Source organism: Phascolarctos cinereus, unplaced genomic scaffold (genome assembly GCF_003287225.1).
Source record: "Phascolarctos cinereus isolate Bilbo 61053 unplaced genomic scaffold, phaCin_HiC Scaffold_1;HRSCAF=81, whole genome shotgun sequence".
Taxonomy (NCBI): Eukaryota; Metazoa; Chordata; class Mammalia; order Diprotodontia; family Phascolarctidae; genus Phascolarctos; species Phascolarctos cinereus.
The window spans coordinates 183,286,699-183,313,921 of NW_027555514.1; the positions used below are offsets into that span (position 1 = coordinate 183,286,699).

General features: G+C 39.6%; 1 protein-coding gene across 1 annotated transcript; it reads left to right on the top strand.

Moving 5' to 3' along the window:
- Window positions 1–2,311: 2,311 nt before the first annotated feature.
- MFAP5 (microfibril associated protein 5) lies at window positions 2,312–25,574 on the top strand. Its single transcript, XM_078155425.1, is given in 11 exon segments — window positions 2,312–2,518; window positions 2,521–2,541; window positions 3,164–3,223; window positions 4,031–4,066; window positions 11,895–11,930; window positions 12,287–12,322; window positions 13,363–13,398; window positions 14,291–14,320; window positions 19,470–19,557; window positions 20,148–20,221; window positions 23,119–25,574. Coding segments are annotated over 11 exon segments (669 nt in total). The 5' UTR covers window positions 2,312–2,379; the 3' UTR covers window positions 23,232–25,574.
- The last annotated feature ends 1,649 nt before the right edge of the window (window positions 25,575–27,223 follow it).

A 27,223-nucleotide genomic window follows, 5' to 3' on the forward strand; every position in this document is an offset into this window, starting at 1 on the left:
AGGATGACCTGGCTTACCAAGTGCAAATACTGACTGGCTTCTTTACCTTGACCCGTCCTCTTTCCCTCTCTCCCCACAGCTGCTGAGGGGTGAGGTGGGGGTTGGTGAGCAGGATGCACTGAACCTGGGTGATACTTCCAGGCTTTCTGGGCAGGCTACAGGGTGTTCTGGGGCCCAAGGCCATTACTAGTGGAGACCCCACTCTTGTTGCTGTTCCTCCCCCCTCCTTCCTTTTGCCAGGTAGGGGAGGGTGAATTAGAAGATGTGTGTGTAGGGAAGGGTAAAACTCTCTTTTCCTACTCTGATCTGGGATGAGAGGGGTTAACAGAAAAACCTGGGACTGTATGTAATCCCTGCACTGAGATACCCTCTTAAGTCAAGGGAAGGGAGTAGAGGAAGGGAGCGAGGGTTGTGAGGAGGTGTTTCAAAACTCCTTAATGGTCAATCACAAAGCCTCCAGAATCTGCTAAGATGTTTTTAGCTGTTAACTTTTCACTGTAGCCTTAGCCTGGTCAAAGCTGGGCCTACAGGAAGAAAAATCTTAAGAATTTTTTTCTTTGAACTTTTACAATTTTTCTTGGTCTTCTAGATTGTATTGAGGCCAGGCACAACAATTTTCTTGGTCCTCTAGATCATACTGAGGCCAGGCACAAAGCTTTCCTTTCAGGGTCTTGGAGACTGAGATTTTCCAGTTCTTTCCTAGGGGCAAATCTTAGAAAAGTCCTGCTGAGTTTGGTTTTGAAGATCGGGTAGCTGTGAGGCTGGGACAGAAGGGGGATCCTGCAGGCACAGATGTGGGGATGGGGAGTCCCTCAGTGAAGGAAGAACCTTGGGTTATAGAGGGAAGGGAGTAAATAAGCCTCAGGAAACCAAAAAGCACCTGCTGTTTTCCCAGTTCTTTAGTGTCTGAGAGAATTGGGCATATGCTTCCAGATAGGGCGTCCATCCTCAATGCTGCAGAAGGTGTGCCCAGGTCCATGACCTTGAACTGAACTGCTGGACCTGACAATCTCATAACTCTCTGAGCCTGAGAGCTTCAGGCCACAAAAGCTCTTTCAAGCCTTCCTAGGTGTTTGGAGAGCAACCCCAACTGCAGAATGAGAAAGAGATAGAGAAAGAGGGGAGGCTTACATACCTTCTGGTCTTGACTGGAGAAGAGCTTGAGGAAATTAGGCAGTTTCCCAGTCAGGAAACCCTATGTTGTGGTCTAGGAGTGTTGGGAACCCTGAAATTCAAGGGCAAAAGGGCTTGGGTCTGCCTCAAAAGAATTCCACCACTCAAGCCTTCTTTCAGTTAGAGACAAGGTTTATTGTGTTACCAATAGAAGAGGGTGGGATTTTAAGAATCTATGCTTTTGGTAGGGACAAGACTGAATTTTTTTTAATAGGGAAAAAGATTGTGGAAAGATTTGGATGGGATCAAAGAGTGGCAAGTAGCCTGGGGTGGACCAGTGGGCTAGGTGTAGACAATGAGGGCCACAATGAAAAAGCAATTAAAAGGATTATACTGAGAGAGGCCAGATGCTTGAGTCAAACTCCAGAGACTTGGTTCAGGGGCTTTGGGGTCCAGGTCCCAAAGACATGGTGTTTTCCTTTTAGGGGTCCAGCACAAATCCCATCCTCATCATTCACACAGATAGTAAATGACAGGGGCAATATTTGAAACTCGGTTTTCTTGACTTCAAATCCAACACACTTTTGACTGTGTTTTTGATAGAGAACATGACAGAATGCACATGATCTCCAAATTGCCACTGACATTGTGCCTGCAGGGTTCCACAATCCAAGATGCTCAGTTTAAATTGGAACAATGATCAGTCCTGACAGATAGGGCTGCCATGCCCTCACACAGAGCCCTATCATGGTGCTTGGCCAGAATTTTGTAATTGCCTGTCTCTCAACTTTTAGCCTAACCTTGAGTCAGACAATCATTTCCCAGAGAAGTATGGTAATTTCCGGGAAGAGAATTGAGAACAGTCTAGAAGACTGAAAGCTTGAAATAAGGAAGGAAGCAAGAGACTGAGAAAACAGAAATAAAAGAGATGAAGGAAGAGAGGGGTGGTGATTGCAGGAGGGAGGTATAATAGAAGGGACAAAGAGAACAGAAAGTTGGGGGAGTTTTTGTTTAAAGGAACACGGAGAGATATAGATTTTATTTAGCCAATAATCTAACGAGTGAGAGGGAACTAACTAGATAAGAAGGACCTATGGACAAAAGGAGGGATTGGGCCAGAGGTTGTGAATGACACACATGTGCTCTGGATTCATTACTAGGTTGGGCTCATACACCAGAGAATGGGATCATTATGGTCCTAAGCTTTGCATTGAAAGTGTAAGCTCCCCTCTTCCCTCCCTCCCCTTTTCTCATTCCATACTCATTATGACACTCCATCCTGCTTCTTCTCTCTCTTTTTTTCTCTCCTCCCTCTCTCCTCCCTCTCTTTACTTCATTCTTTCAGACACAGCCAAACTTGGAATGCTTCCTGGGGAGTGGCCCTGCTTGTCTTATTCCCCAGCCAAAGGGGGGACTGACTGAAAAAGGGTGAAGACATATTCAACTACTGCTAAAGGAGACGGTAGGAAAAGACAGATCACTGCATCTAGTGAGTTGTCCTGCTGCCTGGGGCCCTGAAAAGGGAGAGAGAATGGGGGGTGCTGGTGATCACTAAGTTTTAAGTGGTGGGGTGGCAAATTTTGTTCAAGGTTCAGGAGAAGAAAAGACACAAAAGGAAGCAGAGAAAGGGAGAAAGACATAAGAAATCAAGGAGAACTGGGTGTCAAGGAGTGGAAGAAACTGTGAAGGAAAAGTGGCTGTGGTGGGAGGGAGCAAGGATGCACTGATTGATGGGTGGACTGAAAGCTGTCTTACTTTATGGAAAAAGAAGAAAGATTGAAAAGAACAAAGAATAGGAAACAAAAGACAGACACAGGAGAAAGAAGAATAAAAAGTCAGAAGAGATGGATAAAAAATGGTGAGGATGAAAGAATAGGAGTTTAAGGACAAAGTGGAGAACGGTTTATGAGAAGAGACCAGCCAGTGAAAGAGACAGGGACGCTAGAATATCCTCTTCCAGAATCAGATGCTGCTATCTCCTTTACTTCTCTTCTCTTTGTTTTTCCTCCTCTCTTATTCTCTCTTACATCACCACTTTTTCCCCCCACAGACATGCTGCCTTTGGGACCCAAGCTTCTGCTGTGCCTCATTGCACTCTTCATCCCCTCTGGTAAGTCATCCCTCTTTTTTTTTTTTCATATTCTCTCTAAGGTGTCTACTTCCAAAGCAAGCTCCTGTGCCTGTGTGTGTGTGTGTGTGTGTGTGTGTGTGTGTGTGTGTGTGTGTGTGTGTCTGTAGGGGGTAGTATTATCGGGGCCTGGTACAAAAATCAGTACCTAGCCTAGCTACGGGAGCAATGAAAGGTTAAGTCTGGAAGGGAAAGTCAGGAATGTGAATGGACATGACCCTAGGCTGGCAAAAAGGTCCACTGAAGGCTGTATAGTATTATTAGGACAAATAAACATACATAAATGAAGGAAAAGCACCCACTCAGAGTTGTGTACACTGAATAAGGAGAGAAGACTGACAAAAACACATGCATACATAAGCACAAAGATACATATATGTAGACACACAAACATTTAAAAGCAAGGAGCACACACATGAAACATATGTACATATTACAAAACACAACTCTTCCTGAATGAAACATGCATCCGCATAAGCCCACAATACATATGTACATATCGTACACATGAATAAGTATGCATATTCTATATGCAGAAGGAAAAACTCTTCATAGGAGGTGAGTGCAGAGATTAACAACTGGGAGTGGACCTCAGACTTGTAAAACAAAGGTTAGTTTCCTTGCTTCTCTCCAGGTAAGGTTTACTAAGGAAGAATTTCTATGGCTGTAAAGTCTTCAGTACAGTAAGTTAGGAAACAATCTTGTCCCATCATCACCTGGTACATCACTAAGAGGGAAAGAACTTAATGTTGTTGGTGCAGTTATCCAAATCCTTTCTTTCTCTTGTAGATTGGATCCTACTAGGAGTTAATGGTCAGCGAGGAGGTAAGTGTCCTATCTTGTTCTGGATTCTATTTGGAAATGATGGAGCGGGTTGGTAAGAGTTCAACAGATTATACCCCTGGTGAGCAGATATATTGGTGAGTAGTGGGAGACAGCATCCTGTAGACACTGAAATGTCTCTTACCTCTTGTAATCTCATTCCTTCACCATGATATCTTTTGCTCTTTTACATATTCAAAGACCCTTCTCTCAGGAGCATCTCTTTGATTCTTTTCTTCTGCCTTTATCTATTTCTCTTACATTTCCTATGCAAGTAAACTCTTTGCAAGTAAGCATTATTTCATTCTTTGGTCTTATATCCCCAGTGCCTAGCACATTAAAAGTACTTAATAAAAACTTATTGATTGATTTTCCAAGGAAAACTGGCTGCCCAACTATTTCAGATAGAAACCATTTGATTATTGCATGAATTTGACAAATGGAGAAATTGAGCCACAGAGGGAGAGTAGAAATTTTTCTCAGAGGCATCTCTGTCTCTTTTTGAGGAAGTAGAGGATTTTAAGTGTGGAACACTGCAGAGAATGTCAACTTTTTCAATGTCTTGGTTAGTTTTGCTAAACTTTTTTTTAAAACTTTTTATTATAAGAGATAACTTTCTGAGAGGGAGAAATACACTGGGAATACTCTGGGATACATTGGAAAATATAGGTGACATTAAAATAAACTGAATCAATAGAATTTTATTTTTTTCAAAAAGAAAAGTTTTCTTGGATCTAACTATGAAGTAAGTGGTGGTACATCTGGAAATAGCACCAGGAGGTAAATTTCTCTTCTTTAGAGTTGGTAAATCAGACAGTATTCAACTCTTCCTCCTTTCTCTCTTCCTTTCCCTCCCCCTCTTAGGCCACTCAGTATAATTATGAAGTAAGATCATTGATATACTGCTGGGAGAACTTAGAAGTCATCTAGTCCAACAAGTGAGGAAACTGAGGAACAGAGAGGTCAGGTGACTTACCCAATGTCTCAAAGTACTTAGAGCATTCTACACTTTCTTAACCTTTCCTCATTTCTCTGAGATAGCAAGTAGACCATAGGTCCCGAGGAAAAAAAAATAAGAAAAGGATCCTTTTGTTACTGTTAATGAAGATATTTGACTCCTTGATACTGAGTACAAATCAATCAGTCACTAGCAAATCAGACCTCAGTAGAAAGAAAACAAAAAAAAAAGAAAATAAGAAGTTTCTATTTGTGCTACTTAAGGGTCAGTTCTTCACAGAAGCAGGAAGATGCATATTCCCAGTGTGATGGTCAGAATTAAAAAAATAAGAAAAAGTATCCCAAAGATTGGACACTAAAAATGGGTCTTTGGTATAGAAGATCTGAAAAACTTGGACATTGTATTTTTATGTAGTCATTTGTCTTTCCTGTCCTCTTTGAGAACTGATAAAAGAAGATAGGTTAATTCAAATCTTGAGAGATATGGAGATATGTCTGAAACCACATACTGCTTCTGTTGCTAAGTTTGAATGAGAACTTTCACAATTTCTCTGAGCTCCAACTGATCCATGCCTCTGTTTTTGTGAGTGAGCTGTGTTTTTGTGGAAAAAGTCTACATCTCAGTGGTCTATAACTTTGATTATATCCTAAACAGCCCTAAGATTCATTGGACCTTTAGCAATTCTCATAGAATGAATTTTAGTGTGGTTACTTTTGCCCTGTATTTGTGTCCCCAGTGCCTTGGCACTGTATATGTATATGTATGTGTGTATGTATGTGTGTGTGTGTATGTATATATGTTTGTATATGTATATATGTATGTGTGTGTGTGTGTGTGTGTGTGTGTGTGTGTGTGTGTGTATCTATATTTAATTTCATCAGTGTAGGGAAATTCTGGTGTAGAAACAGCCTCTGCTCAGTGCCGATAAACAACTTATCCATAAATTATAGTGTTAAAAAGCTGCCCTCTAGTTTTTGTCTGAGGCGAGATTTGAACCACTGACTTGTTGGCCAACCCTCTCTCTATGCCACTCTGCCTCTCATCTTGCACATAGTAAGGGTTTAATAAATAAATACTTGTTGGATTGGATTGAATTGGATTGGATTGGATCCCATTCTAAGTATATTTCCTTCTGAAGTATTAGCAGTAGTCAGAGAACAAGATATGGCTTCCCCTTCAGTATTTAATTTTTATTTCCCATATCTTTTCCCACAACTGTCCTATGTCCTGTCTGGCTATGATCCGTTGAGGCAGGAACAAACATAAGCAAAAGGCTTGCGGAAGACAGTTAAATGGTGTGAATTTGCTGACACCTAGTGGGCAACATTGGCTATGTTACGGACTCAAGTAAAATTAACTCTATCAATGTTAAACACTATGTTAGGTCCTGATGATACAAAGATGAAACATACCATAGTTCCTCACCGCAAAGTGCTTGTAGACACATGAGGAGGGTGAAATATGTATACAAATAACACTTAAAATTTGATGAAGTACTCAAATAGATCGGAATGGCCCAAGAGAGTTGAGGGTGAGTGGGAATAGATCACTTCTAAATAGAGGGATCAGAGTATTCCCATATTGATGGGAAAATGCACAGAATTTGATTTTAGCAAGTTTGACAGAATGCCAAAATTGCTTCAGGTTTTTTTTTAAGGCGATTAGGGTTAAGTGACTTGCTCAGGGTCACATAGCTATTAAGTGTCAAGTGTTTGGTGTGAGGCCAGATTTGACCTCAGGTCCTCCTGACTTCAGGGCCAGTGCTCTATGCACTGTGTCACCTAGCTGCCCCATGCTTCAGTTTTTAAGTAGGAGAAATTTGTAGCAGGAGATAATTGTTTACAATTTCAGACATTTTTTTTTTGGTTTGTTTACTCCTACTAACGGAAACCATCTTAAGGACCTGTCCCATTTTTACTCTATATTTCCTTTTGCAATTACAGCTCCATAGTCTGTGACAGGGAAGCACTTTTGAGCAATATCAGAGTTTCTCCTCTATCACCACTGCTAACACCCCAACAACAGTCACCAAGAAATAGTCAAAAGAACCTTTAGCAAACTGTATCAAACTTTAAATCTATGGGATGTAGAGTAGAAACTATATAGGTTTAGGTGATTATATAATTAAATTCCCTTAGTTTGAAAGTGAGTAAACTGAGTCTCGGATATCAGTTAAGTGACTTGCCCTGTGTTACACAGTAGTTATTAACAGACCCTACATTTGAACATATATCTTTATACAATATTCAATTCATATTCAATCCAGTGTTGGATATCAAAAGAATAAGGTTCTCATTAAGAGATTTTTCATTTAATAGAATCTGAAGTCAGATATGTAAAGCACTGTTACTATCAGCTATCTATTTTATGTATTCTATATATAGAATTCTAAAAATTGGAGAGGTATTAAAAGGTTGTGTAGTTTACTCTTTTGTCTTTGGGAATGGGTATATTTTATCCTTTGCAGACAAGTGGAATATTTTTTTAAAGACCTTTAGAGCAAATTACACAATCTTCTTAATCATTCAGCATCTACAAAGTCAAACCTTTTCTCCATCTATATTGCTGATCTCTAGCTTTCTCAAGGATTTTAGCAGTTCATAAGATCATAGAATTAGCTCTAGAAACTGAAGACATTCAGGGGCTATCTAGTCAAAACCCTTTATATTACAGATAAGGGAAATGAGGTCCGGTGAGGTTAAGTGATTTGCCCAAGGTTACACTGGTAGTAAAGTGTCAGAGGTAGGATCCAAGTTGGTCAGTACAAATCAAGTGTGCTTTCCACTTGCCATCATTCTTGGGGACTTCGATGTTCTTATTGACAACTCTTATGGTAACCTGACCACACAACTGGTCACCTCCGTTACAGTTGCCTATTAGGGAATCACACAACCATAATAGGCAAACCTTAGACACCATCATCCCTGACTGTAGACCACTTCCAAGAAAGGACTTTAAAATTCTGCTGTCTTACCATGTCACTTATCCTTCTACCTCTTCCATTTTCTAACCTGAATTAAACCTACTATTCATCTATCGCTTGACTTATCACTATTTTGTTATCCATCTCCCATGCCTTGTGTTAATTTGCCTAAATAGCTAATCTTGACTTCATAGTCAGCCACTTTAATGTTTTACTAGCTGCTATTTTAGAGCCCTTATCTCTTAGAATTCCTATCCTTAATTAACTCCCAACATCTTATATTTGTTCCTACTCTAGGGCTACTGAATGTCATTGAAGAAAGCTAAAACCTTGATGTGATTTCACTTTTTAACTACAAATTTATGGAATATAACTTTACTACAGACTTCACTACAGATCGACAATTCTACTATATATGTAGCATGTCCAAATTTTACCTCAACATATACAAAATGAAACTTTTCCCCTCAAACTCTCCTCTGTCATAACTGGAATGGACAAATAAATGAATGAGTGAAAAAGCACTTATTTAGTATGTTCTCTGTGCCAACCATTGTGCTAAGTGCTGGGGAAACAATACAAATATGAAACAGTTTCTATCTTCAGGGAGAATAGTGGTAGACAACATATGTTAAGGGAGTAGTGGCTGAGGAAGTGTATTTTCTTTTGGAAATTCAGGGATGGTGAGTGTTCATTGACATACCCTTTCCAGAAGCAAAGAGTAGTGTTGAGTTGACGAAAAAATTCTCTGAGGAAGGGGTGAAAAGTGGAAGGAGAGGTAAGTGTAATAGAAAAGCTAAAAATGATCATGGTGAAGGTAAGGACCCATGGTTCTAAGGAGTTCAGAATGGAATAGCTTCCCCTCCATCTACCCCCAGGGTGGTTCCTACTTCTGTCGAGGGTGCCACTATTCTTCCAGAAACCCAGAGTCATCCTTGACTCTTCATTCTCCCTAACCCCAACATAACCAATCATTTGCCAAGTTTTATTGATTCTACCTTCACAGCTCCTGTTGCATAAATTCCCTGCTCACCACTTACACAGCTAGTACTTTATTCAGGTTCTTATCACACTTTATCTGGACTATTGAAACAACCTCATAACTGGTCTCCCAGTCTCCAGAATCTCCCCTCTCCAATTCATCATCCACACAACTGCCAATCTGATATTCCTAAAGCCCAAGTCTGACTATGTCTTTTCCTGCTTGAGAGTCTCTAATGTCTGTCCATTCTTTAGGATTAAAAACAAATTCCTCTCTTTTACATTTAAAGCCCTTAGCCATCTGGCTGTGGCCTACTTTTTTTCAGATGTATTATAAAGTTATAACTCTCCTCCACATACCCTACATTCTAGACAAACTGATCTACTTTCTGTCCTATCTGTTTCCACTATTCCTTTTCATAGGTTGGCCCTTATGCCTGAAATGCACTCCCTCTTTATCTCTGCCTCTTGTAATCCTTAGTCTTTTTCAAAGCTCAACTCAAGTGCCATCTTCTACAGGAAATCTTACCACATCCCCTCAGCTGCTAGTTCTTATCTCCTTAAATTTTCTTGTATTTACTTTGTATATATTTTGTATCATCTTTACATGTTTTCCCAAATAGAACATATGTTTCTTAAGGATATTGACTTTTCTTTTTGAAGGCAGTCTGCATAAAATGACTTGCCCAGAGTCACACAGCTAGTAAGTATCTGAGACTGGATTTGAACTCAAGTCCTCCTTCCCCAAGGACAGTGACTTTCATTTCTATTTCTGCATCCCACATGCCTGAATCTTAGTAGATGCTTAAAAAAATTTATCGATTGATTTCTTTTCTCTCATTTCTCTTTTCACCCTCAACTTGTACCCACTTCCTATCCCCCACAGTTAGAACAAATGAGGTGGATTCCTACCTAACTGAGAAGATTAAGGCCATTCCACAAGCTATTTTAATTCCTTCCTCTATTCCTCAAAACTTCTTATCACCATTATCCATCCTTTTTTCATCACAGAAGACAAAGTAGCCCTGTCCTTGACAAAAGCTGAATCCCTCTACTTGTATTCTTGTTCTATTTTCTTCAGCCTCCACCAGGATCTTTTTTTAGCTGTTATGCTATCTCACATATCATGAATCTCTTCTTATCTACTATTTCTTAAATATCACCCTAAAAACATGATCTGGTCTTCTTAATCCCTCCCTCTTTCCCTTTTCTGCTTCACTGCTAAATTTTTCAAATGAGTCATCTAACCCTCTCCTCTTTGATATCACTCTTTCCTCTAGGTTCTTAGGATGTCAGTCTCTATCTGACTGTTTCTTCTCAGTCTCTTTTGCTGCACCCTCATCCAGATCATGCCTTTCAGCTCTAGAATCCCATAGGATTCTATCCTGGGCCCTGTTCTCTTCTCCCTCTACATGACTTTTCTTGGTGATCTCATCAGCTCTCATAGATTTATGTTGACAATTCTCAAATCTACCTATCCTGCCTGAAACTCTGCTGACCTCTAATCTCATGTCTATACCTGTCTTTCAGACATCTCTAACTGGTTGTTTAGGACACATCTTAAACTCAATATGTCCAAAGCAGAATTCATTATCTTGCCCCCTAAACCATTCCCACCTCCTACCTTCCCTGTTACTTACAGTAACATGTGCCTGGTCTCTCAGACTCACAACCTAATTGTCATACTCATCTCCTCACTATCACTCCCTCCCCATATCTGAGCTGTTGCCAAGACCTCTCAGTTTTACCTTTGCAACATCTCTGGAATATATTCCCTTCTTTTCTCTGACACTGCCACCACTCTGGTGCAAGCCCTCATCACCTCACACCAGACTATTGCAATAGTCTGCTGGTGGGTCTGCCATGTTGGGTCACCTGCACCCAACTCAATAAACTACATTGGCTCCCTATTACCTCCAGTATCAAACACAAAATCCTGTCATTCACGGCCCTTCATGGCCTACCCTCCTCTTTCCTTTCCAGTCTTCTTACGCCTCACTCTCCACCACATACTCTTTGATCCAATGATACTGGCCTCTTTGATATTCCATGAACAAGACTCTCCATTGCTTGGCTTCAGGCATTTTCTGTAACTGTCCCTTATTCTTGGAATGCTGTCTCTTCTCTTTTCTGCCAGCTAGCTTCCCTAGTTTCCTATAAGTCCCAACTAAAGTCCCATGTTCTACATGAAGCTTTTCCCAACCCTCTTAATTCTAGTTCTGTCCATCTCTTAATTATTTCCTATTTATCTTTTATATAGCTTGTTTGTTCATATTTCTGTGCTTGTTGCCTCCTCCATTAGATAGTGAGCTCTTGAGGGCATTTCGCCTCTTTTTGTATCCCCAGTGCTTAGCACAATGCCTGGCACATAGTAGGCACTTAATAAATGTTTATTGACTGACTGATCAGATGCCTCTTTTTCCTCTCGACCTATTTTTTTTTCTACCCAAAGACTTCCTAATCACCAAATCCAATGACCTTTTTCTCAGTCCTTATCTTACTTGACTCTTTTGCAACTTCTTGCCCTGTTGACCACTGTAACTTTAAAAAAAAATTTTTGGTGAAACTTACCTCCTTCTACATTGTGTTAAAGTTATTTGAATACTTTTTATTTCACTCATGAACTTCCCTCATAGTTGGCAAACAATTTGTTGAATTTGTTGTTGAAGTGAAAATAACTACATTTGGACTTTTCCTAAGCTTTTTTTTCCCCTGTGAAAAAACACAGAGCATGCTCTGAACGTCATCTTGGTGATTCTCATAATTCCATAAGGGAGATTAAATGAGTTCTCATGATCTCCTGTCTTCTGAAGTCCCAAGAGAGGAAATGGTATTAACAACATGTAGGGTTCAAAGATCAGGGGAAAGGACTCAGGGTGAGATTGGGGGCAGAGGTGGGGAGAGTGGAGAATATTGGAACCACTTGGAGGAATGATTTTAAAAAAATTCATCCTTTTTCTTTATTCCAGATGAGACAACTCAAGAGACATTTACAGATGATCCTGGTAAGTTTCCATCTCCTAATGTTGTACTAGGAGTAGAATTGGAGCTGACTTCTGCAAAAGGAAAAGTGAAAGTGGAGAGTATTAAGACATTTTAAATACATGTAAATCCTTTTTGTTAGATGATGAAGCCAAGCTTTATTCTGATTATCCTTTCCATTCCATTCAGGTTCTCAGTCCTCCCAAGTGTCAGCTAGTCGTCCTGGGGGTTTACTTTATAATTGCCTCTAAGATCCTATTTCTTTCTCCCTAGTTCTTTAGGCCTCCCTTCAGACATTGTTTATTCTTCTTGCCTATTTTCTTTCTCAGAATTTCCCCTCTCCTGTCCCTGTACATTAATCTGACTTGGAATATTTCAGATCTGGTGGTGAATGATGCTCCAACAGATGACACAGGTAGGTTCTAATCTGGGGCCTAGATCTCTAGATCTCTATGCTGAGAATATTCTTATTCTCCCTCCCATTACTTATTACTGTGTTTCACTGCATAATGTCAATACCTCGTAATCGTCACGCCCTGTATTTTTTTTCAGTCCAAAAACTGGTTTCTAACCTTTCATTGTGTAATTGTCACATGGTATAATTCTGTTTGTCATACCACTTAAAAGGTAAACAGAGCAGCAATGTGTTCCCCAGTACATATGGATACGCATTTATGTCTCACACATTGTGAGTGGCAAGCCTAGAATTCTCAGCACAGGCGCATTGTCTGTAAGCTGACTTGAGTGGTTTGTTTAGAGTGCTGCAGTACTAATGGTATTGTCACTCAACCCAATGAAGAGCCTTAGGTGCAAGGGGAGTGGGAGGGCAGGTGAAGCTACCATGAGTAAATCACATGATATGGTAAGACTTACATCTTCCCTGGCTAGCTAAACTGTACAGTTTGTCTGCCAGCAATACAGTTTAGTAATAAATGATTTTTAAGTAATACAGTACAATTAAAAAAAAAGCTTTACATAATGCTCACACCCTACTTTTTTGCAAAAAAAAAATTGGCATAAAAATCTGTGACTATTATGCAGTGAAACATGGCACCCAGACTCCTTGGGATATAGGTTCCCCACCTGGAAAATTAAAGGGCTCAGATTATATAACCTCTAAGACCCTTTCCAGTCCTAAACCTATTATAGCATGATCTTTCTGCATGAGAGAAGGGAGGGTAATGGAGTGCCACAAATTCAAAATGAGAGAGAGAACTCAAAAGTAGTTTGATAGCCAAATTGGAACTGTTCTATCAATAAGTTGGACCTCTCTTCAGTGAGTATTCATAGCTAGTTTAATTTTTACCTGTTGTACCTAAACCTTAAACCAAGCCTTATTTTCTCAGACAACTTCCTTAACTGTAGCATCCCTCTTTTCTTTCTTCCAGTATTACAGATCACCCCATGCTGCTCCCCTCTCCCCCCACATACACACTGTTGTTTTTTTCTTTGCAGTTCTTGTTGATGTTGTGCCTTCCATAGATGATCAGGGTAAGTTTGGCTTTGGAAACCCAGGGACTTCCCCAGAAGTGTGAAGGGACAGGGACCAAAATAGATGTGTTTATTGTTCAAGTAGATACCTTCTTTAACTACAGCTACTCTGGATTCAGTCTGTCAGGGAGGGTTTTCCCCCTTGACCAAGATCTCATTCTAGCTTGACTGATTAAAAGGTCAATACGGAAAATCAGTGCCCAAATGGAGAATTAGAGATCTCTTTCCCATGCTGTGATAATTCTAGTTTTCTCTCAGAGCTAGGGTGCTCCTAAGCATACTACCTGGTAACTTCTAGGTATCTCCTGATAGTACTCTGATCTCTAATCAATCATGGAGCTTTTTGCTCTATCTTTCTTGAGGCCCAAAACTCATCCTTTGCCTACCTCTAGCCCAAGTCAAATGGTGGCAGGAAAGTGGCCATATCTTCTCTTAAGCCACATGCCACAAAGCCTAATTCTACAATTCCAATAGGAAAGAATCATATTCTTGTGAAAATACAGTTCTGCCAGAATTTCATCTTTTTCTTTGTCCCCTCACTCAGAATCCTAGATAAAAGACTCTCTGGACACTAGAACCTTTGCTTTATTATGTTCAAGCTTCTAGTTAACTGCTCAAAGACACTAGCAACACATGATTCTTCCCAAGTCCCAGGACAGGAAGAAGGAGGATAGATTCAGAGTTTTCCATCTCATCCTGCTGGAATTGTTTCTATCCCATGGCTCATGAGCAGTCTTTAAAGCAGTCTTTTTATAGGCTGTGTGTAAAGGCAACTGAAAAACTGAATGATATCAAATCCCCCACCTCCACCATTACTCCCACCCACACAGCAGTGGTAGAGTAGATAACATCAGAAACTGATAGTAATTAACTAAAACTTTCTGTCTTTTAGCCATCTCCAGTGATAAAAACGCCAGTGCAGGTATGGGTGTATCCTGCATGCCTCTCTCTGCTACTTTTCTTCCCTTTCTTTGCTGCTGTTGTTTCTTGTCTCCTTACTCTTGGGTATAAATTCTAGCTCATTGTTTTCAGTTCTTTCCTTAATCAACTTCCTCTAGGCCATGTGAAATAAAAGCAAGGCCTCTGGAGTTTATACACAAATGCATCGAGTATGGGATAATGAGCACAATGAGCTGGAGGGTGGCATGAAATCTATGACTGGAATGTGACTCTGGAATGGTATACCTTATTTAACAGGAATAGAATAAGGAAAAAAGATGGGCACAGAATAGCATTATATATTAAGAGGTTAGGTTCACACAAAGAAATCCTTGGGTGGGGGAGAACGATATTGGGAAGAACATTTAAGTAAAGATCTAAAGAAGCAGAAACAACAGGGGTATTGTTCTCAGAGTATACTACTGACAATCAGGAGAGAAAGAAGAAATAGGTGAAGAGTTGAAGGAAACAGAACAGAAGCTTAACTTGGCAGCCCAATAGGGTAGAAACTGGGAACTTTGATCATCTAGACATAATTCTCTCATTCCCCAAAAGGCAGAGCAGTTAATGATTTCTTGACTTATTTTAATAATTTCATCCTTCAAAAGGTAGATTAATGAGGGAAGTTCCCCTTTAGGAGTTGATTCTTATCAAAAAAGAGGAGAACTGCTTGCTGGGGTGAAATGGGTAGAAACTTGGAGGGTTGGAGGAAGGAAGGAAGTCACATAATTTGAGGTGGAAGAGACTTTTGGGACCATCTACTCTAACCCGTATCACAACAAAAATCTTCTTGAAGTGGCCCCAACAAGTGATCAACCAGTTTTTAAAGAGATCAACTGAGCAGAACCCACTTGTCCCTATGGAAGTTCATTTTGCCTTTGGAGAGGTCTGATTGTTGGGGAGTTTTTTCTTTTGTTGGTTCTGAATCTACCTCTTTTCAACTTCCACCCATTACTACATTTTCTGTCCCCTGCAGCCAAACAGAACAAACTTAATCCTTTTTTCACAAGATATTATTTAAAATACTTTATTTAGAATAATAAGTGACGTTTATATAGCACATTAAGGTTTGCCAAACTCTTTACATATATTATTATATTCAAGTGTCATAACAACTTTGCTAGGTGAGTGCTATAGATATTACAGTGCTTAGCATGGAGCCCATGACATAGTACGTGTTTAATAAATGTTTACTGATTGATTGACTGATTAATTATTATCCACATTTTGGAGATGGGGAAACAGGTTCAGAAAGATTCATTGGTACATTATTGAGGCACTACTCAAACCCATTTCTTCTTGAATCCAAGTTCAGTGTTCTTTCCTATGTATCACCATGCCTCTATCATGTCTCTCCTATGTCTTCCCTTCTTCAGGCTAAACTTTCACAGTTCCCTCAAATAATCCTCAAATGGCATAATCTTGAGACCCTTTACTATCCTAGTCATTTTCCTTAGGATACTTGTCAGCTTCTCAATGTGTGCCCTAAAATGTGTTGCCCAGAATTGACCAGACAATTCTCTAGTTATAAGTCTGACCAGGGCAGACTGTGATGGTAATATAACTTCCCTAGTCCTGGAAGTTATTCAGAGTTTGCATTTGCTTTCGTGGCTGCCATATCATACTGTTAATTCACAATGAATTTGTAGTTCACAAAAATCCCTAGATCTTCTCAGGCTAATGATTATCTGTTCATACTACTTGCATCTTGTCTTTGTGAACCCAAGTGTAAGACATTTCATTCATTTCATTAATTTTATTCTATTTGATTCTTCCAAAATGTCTAGCCTGCCAACATCCTTTTGGATCCAAAATCTGTCACATGGTGTGTTAACTATTCTAGGTTTTGTGCCATCTATAGATTTGATAGATAAGGTATATATGCCTGTGACCTGCAACCTCAAGGTCACAATTTGTTCTGTGAAGTTTGGATGCAATCAAAGGGCTGCAGTTGAGAACCTAGAGGCCCACATGTGGCCTCAAGGCTACAGGTTCCCCACCCCTGTGACCTAGGCAATGTTAATGATGTTGAACAGCATAGGGGCAAGTATAAATTGCTAGAGCAATCCACTGGAGATGCCCTTCCACACTGCCATTGAATCCTTAATGGATTCTCTTTGGGTTTGGCCATTCAATCAGTTTCAGCTCTTCCTAACTATACTACCTGTCCCACATCACTCAATATTGTCTGTGAGTATAGCATGGGAGACTAAAGTATCTTGCTAAAATATCTTGTATACATATTCTATCTTAGAATTTGTGATAAAAAAGGAGACCAAAGCTAAGCATAGTTTGACATGCACCTTAGATTTTGGGACAAGATATTTATAAAACTTCAGAGGAAAAAAAAGTGTGCCATGGAAAGTCAGCACAGGGTGCATAAGAAGCTCTTACGAATACAATTCTTAAGCCAGAAAGAAATAATTTTGATGAGGAGGAAAGATGGAAGTTATCTAAAGGATTAATATTAATTCACAAGGAGCTCATTGATCAACTTGGATTTTTTTTTAAATGTACAGGAGATGGAAGCAATGTATGAAAAGTAATGGATGATTAATGCAAAGGCAGTCTTTAAGAATATTGTCAGGATTTTTAAAGCTCAGAAAGAGCTAAGTAAAGATAGAAGCAAAGTTGTTTTTTTTTTTAATCAGAGAAAAGAAGGGGATTAAAGAAGGGATAAGATTTCTATTTTGGGTGAATGGAAAGTGATAGAAAAAGAAAGATGCTTAATTATTATTTTGCTTTTATTTTCTCTGACAAGGAGAATGATATTTGAACTGGAAAGGACAGAAAAAAACCTAGTAACAGAGTAATTAACTAAAATAATTAGTGAAAGATTGAGAAGCACCTAGTTTTCTCATTTCAAGTTACCAATCAGAGATGAACTCTGAGAGTATTTTTGAATATTTGGTAGGTATCATTGCTGGGCTGTTTGTCAATGGTCTTTAAAAATATTGTGAGGAAGACAAACATCATTCCACTAGTTTGGAAAATGGCAAGGGTTGTCCAAATTTCAAAAAAGGGAAGAGAATGGATTTTGTACATTAGAGGCCAGTGATCTTGACCTTGATTTTTGGAAAAATTCTAGAATGAATTGTTAAAAAGATAGAGAACATCTAGAAAGGAAATAGTGATCACAAAAACTAGCATGGTTTCATCAAGAATAGATCATGCCATATTAACTTCATTTCCTTTTTTTGGACAGGTATAGGCAGCATAACATAAAGACTTGGAGTCAGAAAAATCTGAATTCAAATTCCACTTCTGCCACTTAATAACAAGTCTTTACCACCTCTATGTATCTTTGGTAACTTCTTGGGATAATAAGGGACAGAGGGGATTCCCAAAACAGAAGTTTTCCATATCAACTAATTGAAAATCTTTTGAGTATTTCAGACTAGCCTGAGAGATCAGGATAATACTGTGAATATAGTTTACATAACCTTGAAAAGAATTTGGCAAGTCACTCCTACCATTCTCCTTGACAAGATGGAGAGATGTAGGGTAGACAATAAAATAGATGGATTTGGAAATAGTTCAATGGTCAGACCCAAAGAGTAGCCATTAATCATTCAACCTCAATGTGGAAGGAGGTCTGCTATGGTCAGGCCATGCTTGGAAGATGACTTGGGTGGTGAACGGTCTGGAGATTATGATATGAGAATGATTTAAAGAAACTGGTAATGATTGGCTTGGAGAAGAGAAGAAAGGATGTGGCATAATAGCTGCAACTATTTGAAAAGCTCTTATTTAGAAAAAAGCATTACATTTACTTTGTTTAGCCCCAGGAGGCAGAACCAGTGGTAGTGGGTAGAAACTGTAAAGAGGCAAATTTAACTTGATGGTGTAAAGAAAGATTTTCTAACAATTAGAGCTATTGAAAAGTGGAATGGGCTGGCTAGAAAAGTAGTGGTTTCCCCATTACTTTGGGTCTTTAAGAAAAAGCTGGATAACTACTTATTGAGTATAATGTAGAAGGGACATGTGTTTAGACATGGATTGGACTAGATGTATTTTGAAGTCCCTTCCAAGTCTGAGATTCCATAAATTTGAATTTTAAATGTTCCTGACTTTTATTTTATTTTTCTCCTCCCCCCTTTTCCTATTTAGATCATTTTAGAGAAAAACAGGGCCAACAGCTGGATAGTTTTGAAATTCCTCTTCTCTCTGTTGGGATTTCCAACCTCTTTTGGTTCCCCTACTCCTTGTCTTTCAGAAAATCTTTTCTCCATACTCATTCTTCAAGATAAAAGAAAATAAATTCTAGGATTCATCATTTATATACATATAAGAAATAAAAATATTACTTTTTCATAAATAAAATTTTATTTGATACATAACATTTTTTAGTATCATAAAATTATTAAATGTTGATCAGAACACAGTCAAATAAATATTCTCTTTACCTTCTGAAAAGCTTCTCAGTGTCCCTGATTGATAAATCCTTACCCTAGGCCATTTGATTTCTTCATGTGGTGAGTAATGGGTTGGTTTATCAAATAACAATCAGGATAGGGATTTCCACTGACAACTGTGCCCCTGATCCATAGACAAAATAACCAAAAAACAAAAAGAAAAACAAAAAAAACCCCCTCTTAGTTCCACTGATTCTCTATGAAGTTTTGGATGTTTTTTACTTGACAATTCAGTTTCCCATCTGAGAAACTCTAGAATCTTCAAGATAGGAAAATATTTGAGGGTGTCATCACATTCTTGCTTCTTAAGCTTTAGTTTAGTGAATTTTTTCCTGCTCTGTGTTTAACCAAGGTGGAGAATGTTTTCCTGCCTAATAGTAGAATGAATATATTCACATATATGTATATGTATTCATACATACAGTTACTCCCCCAATGTTATTTGCTCTTTCATAGTTCAGAGGAAAAGGCAGGTACTGCTATAATATGGGATACTGAGACACCAATAGGAAAAGAAACACCCAAGGGACTTTAATCTCTTTAATTTGAGACAGGAAGATAGATAACCAAACACCAACTCGTCCTCTTCATCCCCAAAGAAAATACAGTGCAGACCACTTTGTCTGAGTTTTTACCCTGTCCAAACTGTAGACCTCCCTTCTTGGCTATGCCTCTTTTCTGAAGTCCCCCTTTTGTATTTGGGCTGTCCTTCTGCAGAATGCCGGGAGGAGCAGTTTCCCTGTACTCGCCTGTACACAGTGCGTCGGCCAGTGAAACAGTGCATCCATCAACTATGCATCGTCAAGTAAGGGAGTCCAGAACCCTCAGGATTAGTTTGCTCGGATGGCATAAGTATATCTTGGGCACTGGGAATCCTAGAGATTTTGTTTTATTTAAAGCTTAAGGAAACAGCAAGAATCTTGAAACTTAGCCTTTCATGCTAGCCTAGTTCTGAAGATGACAAAACTGAGTCCCTTAACGGGAGGAAGTAGGCACAAGGCACTTTGGTTAAGGAGGAGATTCCTGGTGGTGAAAGTGGTTGTCTAGTGGGAAAAGACTGAAGTCAAAGATATAATACCAGGTAAAGAAGAGCATAGGGAGAAGCTCTGGAGCAATGTGCAAATTTGTCTGCTAATGAAGGAGTTTGTTTAGTGAATGGGGGCTTTGTTACATCTCCCAAACAGAAACAGAGTAGCTTTGGGAAATCCAAGACTTGCATGTTTGTGGGCCTGCGGGGAATGGGGTGGAGTGTGAGAAGAACAAGGTAGGTGGGAGTGGGAACTAAGGCTTGGAAGGAGCTCTACTCTTCAAGATAAGCCTGTCTCTATTTCTCCCCCTTAATCAGTGTCTTTGTCTTTTTCCTTTACTGCTTTTGGTTTCTCTGGATGCTGACAGTTTCCGCCGGACGTATATGATCAATAAGGAAATCTGTTCCAGGCTCATCTGTAAAGAACATGAGGTTATGAAAGGTAATATAAGGACCAAGGGCTGGAGGAGAGGGATAAAGGTATTTTGGGCCCTTATTGTAGGAAGCACTGGTTTGTCAAAACTCAGTAAGATAGATTTCCTTCTGCAGAATACTGCCAAAGGTAATAATATTAACTCATATTTCTGTTATCCTTTTTTCAGAAACTCCTATGACACAAAGGGTCCACGTATACTTAAGATATTTTTTCGCTCATGACTCGATGTCCATTCAGGAAACTTGGGACCATGCATGCATGGTACCTCCTAATATATTGAAATAGACTCCTCACTTGTGAACATTTACTTCACAATGTAACTGAGGAAGGGAAACAAAATTAAAATAATAGAATCATTAGTAGGGTGGTGAGGTGGTGCAGTGGATAGAGCTCTGGGTCTGGAGTTAGGAAGACCTGAGTTTAAATTCAGCCTGACTTACTGGCTGTGTGATTCTGGACAAGTCACTTAACTACTATCTACTTCAGTTTACTCATTTGTAAGATGGGGAGAATAATAGTGTCTGCTTCCCAGGGTTATTTTGAGGATCAAATGAGATAGTAATTACAAAGTGCTTAGCACAGTGCCTGGCACATAGTTAAGTGCTATATAAACATGCAAGTGCTATATAAATATAAGCTATTATTGTTATTATTTTTAGTCCTAAATATTTATGTAAGTCCCCAGAGGATCTGTTTCCTGAGCATGAGGACTTCTCTGACAGAGGCATTTGTCCCACAAGTCCTTTCTTGGCCTGAGACTCCTTGTTCCATAAATGGGAAAGAGGAGGGTCTTCTCTCTTTTTCCCCTTCCTCCAATGATTATGCTTCTGAAGAGTGGGTGTTGAGTTCCCTACTCTCTTAGGCTGGGCTGGAAAAATTTGAGGTTTTGATACCATCTTTTTAGGGCCAAATATGATGATGGCCAAAATATCCCCTGGGTCTGGATTGAGTCTCTCAGATTTCTGCTGTTTTTTTCTCCACCTTCAGTCTCTACAGTTAGGAGCCTTATTCATCACCATGTCCTTGGGGCAAACATTGTATTTTCTCCATTTCCTCAAATGGGAAAGAGAGAGAGAAAGAGCAAATGTCCTAGTCCTTCCAAAATTTATACAGTGCTTTCTTTTAGTTCAGAACTGTGATATCATCTAATTGGGGAACTCCTCACACCCATGCAAATAGACAACTTATCAGTAACTTATTGCCTTAGAGATTCCTGTGGCACTAGTAGTAAGAGGCCTTGTCTGAGTCACATGGCCAGTGTGTGTCAGTTCTTCCTGACCCTAACCACTAGTCACACTGCCTTTCCTCCAGAGCGTTAAGGCTTTCAAAATGCTCAGGATGATTGTGAGTTACATTCTTTAAGTATTACTATTTCTGTCTTATGGATGAGGAAAGTAAGGCTCAGAGAAATTAATTGACTTGCCCCAAATCACAGTACTAATAAATGTCAGATACCAACTCAGGTCTTATCAGTACAAGTCCAGTGGCTTTTCTTAGCCTACTGCCTCTCTACTCTAATGATAAATAGAGAAAAGAAAGCATAACACAAATACCCACAAATTAATGCTTTATTCATGTGTCCTTGATCCTTCCCCCATTTGACCCAGAGATAGTGAGATATAAGAAGTCATAGGTGGAGGAGAGAAGATTTTAGCATAATGTGGATTTATACATCAGGGTCACTGAATGGAAAAGAGGAGATGCTGCATTAGACCATCATTTCCTGTCTTAAAACTTCCACACAAAGATTTCAGGACCTTCTGGATGGGGTTGAGCACCCTGGTCCCTGATTGAGACAATGTGCTTTATGGACTTAATATTCATCCATTCATTGAATATTTATTAAGTGCTCTGTGCATCATGCTTGCCTGTGATTCACTAGTCTTACAAGGGCATTTATTGGAGTCTCAGGTTAAGAGGGCAAATGTCATTACAGTCAGGAGACCCCACTGAAGAGCAATAAGGTCAAAGACCTAAAGTGAAAATTGTTATTTAAAAAAATGGGGAAACTGAGGCACAGACCGGGGCTGTAACCCATTGGACAGTGAGTCATATACAAAGCTGATGATAGCATCTAAGGGAGTGTTGGGCTTCCACTTTGGCGTTCAAGTTACTGGACTCTGTGTTTCGCTTGGTCTGTGGAATGTCATGGGTGAAGGGTAGAGTAGTTTTAGAAAGACTGGAAGATTCGAAGGTTATGGTTTTCAGTGTGAGCATTTACACTTTGGAAATTAGCAAAGGCTACAAATCAGGGCTTGGTTTGTTGTTTTGTTGATGCTGTTGACTTAAGAAAGCAATGGAGACAATGTTAATAGTGCAGATTAGACTGTTGGGCATTAAAGTGTGTTGGGCATTTCCGGAGAGCTGATTGTTAAACATTTCCCAGCACACCCTTGCGCAAGACCATTCACTGTGTGAGCGAAGATACCTCTCCTCTCCCCTGTATCTAGGTCTGCATGGTGGTTGTAGGCAGGGTGAGCACCACAGACATGGCCTCCTCTGACTCAGTAGCTGCTTAGTCTCTGCACTAGAGACATAGTGAGCTTTGCAGAAGAAAATTTATTGTATGCTCCCAGTGGCTCTGTGCAAATCACCTGCAAGAGAATCACCTTGAGACTGCAGATGGGACATAGGCGTTCTTGCCTTCCATATCCTAGCGTTTCTGGGGACTCCTTTAAGCGAATATCTATCTTGAGCGTTGCACGCAGTCAGCACTTTAATCAATAATTGTCAGTTGCTTGACAATCCCTCAGTTTCCAGAATAGAAAGCCCATTTATTAGGACCATGATTGGGAGTCAGAGTGTAAAAGCTGGAGTTTTTGTGATTGTTGTTGTTTCCTTTAGACACAAGCCCTTATCCTTTCCTTGTATTTATCAACCTCCCATTCTTTGCTTCTCTCCAGATGAACTTTGCCGTCAGATCGCTGGTCTTCCTCCAAGACGTCTCCAACGTTCCAACTACTTCCGTCTCCCCGTTTGTGAAGATGTGGAGGTGGAGAGGCCCAATGGCCTGTGATCATTAATGAAGAAGAATGGAAAAGGGGGGCAAGAGGGAGGAAAAGGAGCCTTTTATTTCCTAGGTCAGCTCACCTGTAGACATCGTGATGTTTTGATCAGGTTCCTCTGCCCTCTCCCATGACCTCTGATCCAAACTGCCCTTGTTGGGCTCTTTCTTCAGCACTTCAAGTGGTGCTGCCAATCTGTAATGTCACTGTATAATAGGGATACCTAATGACTACATAGCTGACCTGGATTCCAGGATGGTGGGATGTCAAGTAGATGACATATAGGGAGGGAGTCTATTCTTGGCAATCTAGAGAATTTTGTATACCATATTGCTTTCAAAGAACCCTGGAAACCTTGTTTCCCCTAGTAGCTCCCCTTTGTCTATACATCCGTCCTTACTCCTCTTTTGACTTGTCTATAGTACTAGCTAAAGTTTTAGCATTTGCCTATTAAACCCTCTCTGGGGGGAAAATGATGGTGCTTTCCAACATCTGGTGTTCTTCTCAGAGAGCTATAGTTCCTTTGAGAATATTTAAACAAAACCTAAGATTTTTGAAAAATTTGGGTATGAGTCTGAGGACCAAACCAAATAAGGGCCTAGGACCTCTCTCCTATGATCAGATCTGACAATGTAGCTGGAAGTCAGGTATCATTTAGTGACTCATTCATTCATACGTTAGTTCATTCATTCAGCCAAGCATTTAATGATTATTTTATTGACTTTTCATGCAACAGGGAATCCCATTAATCCAAAGAGCTCTAACTGGAATAGCTGAGTCATTTCTAATTACCAGGAAATAAGCTCTGCCTTTGTTGACCCATTTTCATGACCTGTGCTAAGTCTGTGAGGAAGTATATAAATAATGTGGATTTACAGCCCATGGGGAAGATTTGGGATGTTTGACTTATCAAATATTGTGATTAGCTTAGAAAGCAAAACATTAATATTGAAACAGAAAAGAGTAGAAGTGAGTATAATCCAGAAAAATGGAACTGGAATGAGATTATGAAGGAATTCATTCCAGTAAAGGAAATAAAAATTGATGTGTCATGGTGGAGAAATAGTTTCCCAAAGAAAATCTTGAAGAAATGTTTTGGAGGCTTTATAAAACCCACAGAGAAAAAGCTTACTGTTGAAGAATCATTGATAAATTCCACAGAGAAAATATCAGATAGATACCCTAGAGGAATGATTTTTTTTATTATGTTAAGATATTCCAATATAAAAAAGACTGGAAAGTAGGTCATTGTATTGGGTAAGTGGTAAGATATGGGCAAGATGGCACATCATCCACAAGAGAAATTCCTAATACCAGGCCAAAGATATGAGTTTCTATTAGTGCAGGCCATGATGCTTCTTCCCTCTTGCTCCAATTCTCAAAATACATAAAATATGAACTATTCCATACACTAGCATTTGTATTTGGGCTTGGGAAAGGGGTATCAGAACTGAATCATGCTGGGTAGATATTAGATTTCTTGGAATGATGAATGAAAAGACCTGAACTAAAATTTCAGGAGACCTGGTTTATAGTCTTGTCTCTCCAAGTAGTCAGCTGTGATCATAGACGAGTCATCACTAACCCTCATTTTTGTCCTTTGCAAAATGAGGGAGTTGGAATTCCTCCCAATTCTATGATTCTATGGATTAAAATTTCAGTATTAATCTCTCTTGGGGTCTAGATACCAGAAACCTGTTCTGGCTCCAAAAACATAGCTGTCTCCTATTATTTGGGAACTAATTCACTCTATATTAGGACAAATAGTCTACTATGTAAAGGGCAGATTCTTGCCCACATAAGGGCCAAGTTTTTTTTCCGAAGGATCTTTCTGGCTACAGGGATGAGTTCATTAATTTCTAGGGAATAGTGCTATGGTCCAATAAGTTGTTGGAGACTATCATTTAAAGACTGAGACACTTTGCTGTTGTGACATATGTCCATTCTTCAGGGATTACATGCCTCAATTCTGAGAAGTCTTATTCATTTAAAAAAGTAGCAGAATGCAAATTGGTATGGTCATCAAGGACAATTTTATGGGATTTTAGCTAGAAAGATGCCAGAAAAAACGTGAAGTTCTGTTCTTCCTTTGCTCTGTTCCATGAGGTCTGTAGGGTTGAATGTAGACATACATAGAGACAAACATATTAACTGTATTCTTTAAACACTGCACAGGAACTTCATGGGTACAAAGTTTCTGAGAGGCATTTAAGAATCCTTTCTAGTACTTGAACCTCTTGTTGTATGCAGGACTAGAGGTAGTATTCCCTTGGGAAAGTGCCTCAATCCTGGTAATATGTATAATGGATAACAAAATGATGAAAAGAAAACATCATTTCCCTTTGTACTGGAAAGTAATTTATTGTCTGGTTATTTCCTGCCTTCTTTCCTCTTTATGCTGATATATAAGACCTAGCTGTGCTCTGCTTCCATAACTCAGCTGGGTCTCTGATTCCATTCCTCTGTTTTAAATGGTTTTCTTTAGGCTGGCCCATATAATTCTCTACCAGACACGCATTTCCACCTCCAAACGTTTGCCATGACTCCTGCAGTCACTTCCTAACTCTTTATGCTTTTGCAGGTATGATCCTTTCTGGAACACATCAGACCGTCTCTTTTCATTGTTGGCATACCCCACAATTTCCAGGAAACTTCACAGGGTGAAGATTTCAGTCAGTCAGTGGATAAATATTCGTGAAGTGTCTTACCATGTGCCAGGCACCATGCTAAGTGCTGGGGATACAGAGAAAGGCGAAGCTAGTCCCTGCCCTTGAGAAGCTCACAGTCTAACAAAGGGAGACCACTAACAAAAAAACTATAGACAAAGAAGCTATGTATACAGGAAAAATAGAAAATCATCAACAAAGGGAAGACCCTAGAATTAAAAGATTGGGAAAAGTTGCCTGTAGAAAGTGGGATTTTAGCTGGGACTTGAAGCAAGCCAAGGAAGACAGGAGATGGAGGAGGGAGAGCATTCCAGGAATAGCAGACAGTCAGCAAAAATTTCTGGAGCCAAGAGATGGAGGATCTTGTTTGAGGAACAAGGAGGCCAGTGTTATTGGATCCAAGTGGAAGTTGAGGGTAAGGTATAAGAAGACTGGAAAGTGGGTGATAGGGGAGGGAGTTAGGTTGTGAAGGGTTTTGCATGCCAACAAGTGAATTTTATTTTTGATCCTGGAGGGAATAGGGAGTCATTTGGATTTATTGAGTAGGGAGGATGACATGTTTGGACCTGCATTTTAGGAAAATCACTGATGGCCGAATGGAGGATGGATTGGAGTGAGGAGAGACTTGTGTCAGGCAGACCAAATAGCAAGCTATTGCAACACTCCAAATATGCAGTATCAGAGGAGAAAAGGGGGGAATTTCGCTCTTCTCCCCACTTTGCAAACTCTACCTTTGGTACTGTCTTTATTTCTCACTGCCATTGCCTCTGCCTCTGCCACATCCTCCCCCCCCATTTCCATGGGAGGAAATCAGGAAATGTCAACAGATTTATTCATCCTTATAAAGCTCTCCAATTCCTTGCTTAGTTGTCCTCTAGATTCAGTTCTAGGCAAAATTTTGAAATAGATTTGAAAAGTATTGCTTCTTCCTTCCTACCTCATTTTTCCTTTATGAATTCTTACCATCTGTTACTGGGGATCCCTTTCCCCTTAGCCCTCTGTATACCTTAAGGGTTAAAGGTTTTCATCCCCTTCCCCTCTTATCACTCAGAGAAAGGATCTGATAAGCTCTTTGGCATTAATGTGTTAAAGAGTGAAATGCTGAAACTATACCATTCTAGGGATATTTACATTTTAATAAAAGACAATGTGTAGTCTCAATGGATGAATTTTTAGTGGTGGACTGTTAGATATCAGCATGGTGGTAGGAGGTTTTTTTTTTTTCTTCTTTTTGATTGGGGGAAGGAGAGGATACCTTCCTTGCAATGATACTTTCTGCGTATCCCTGATATCACACCCCAAAGTCACCTATTCTGCTGATATAAGTTCTGCTGTCT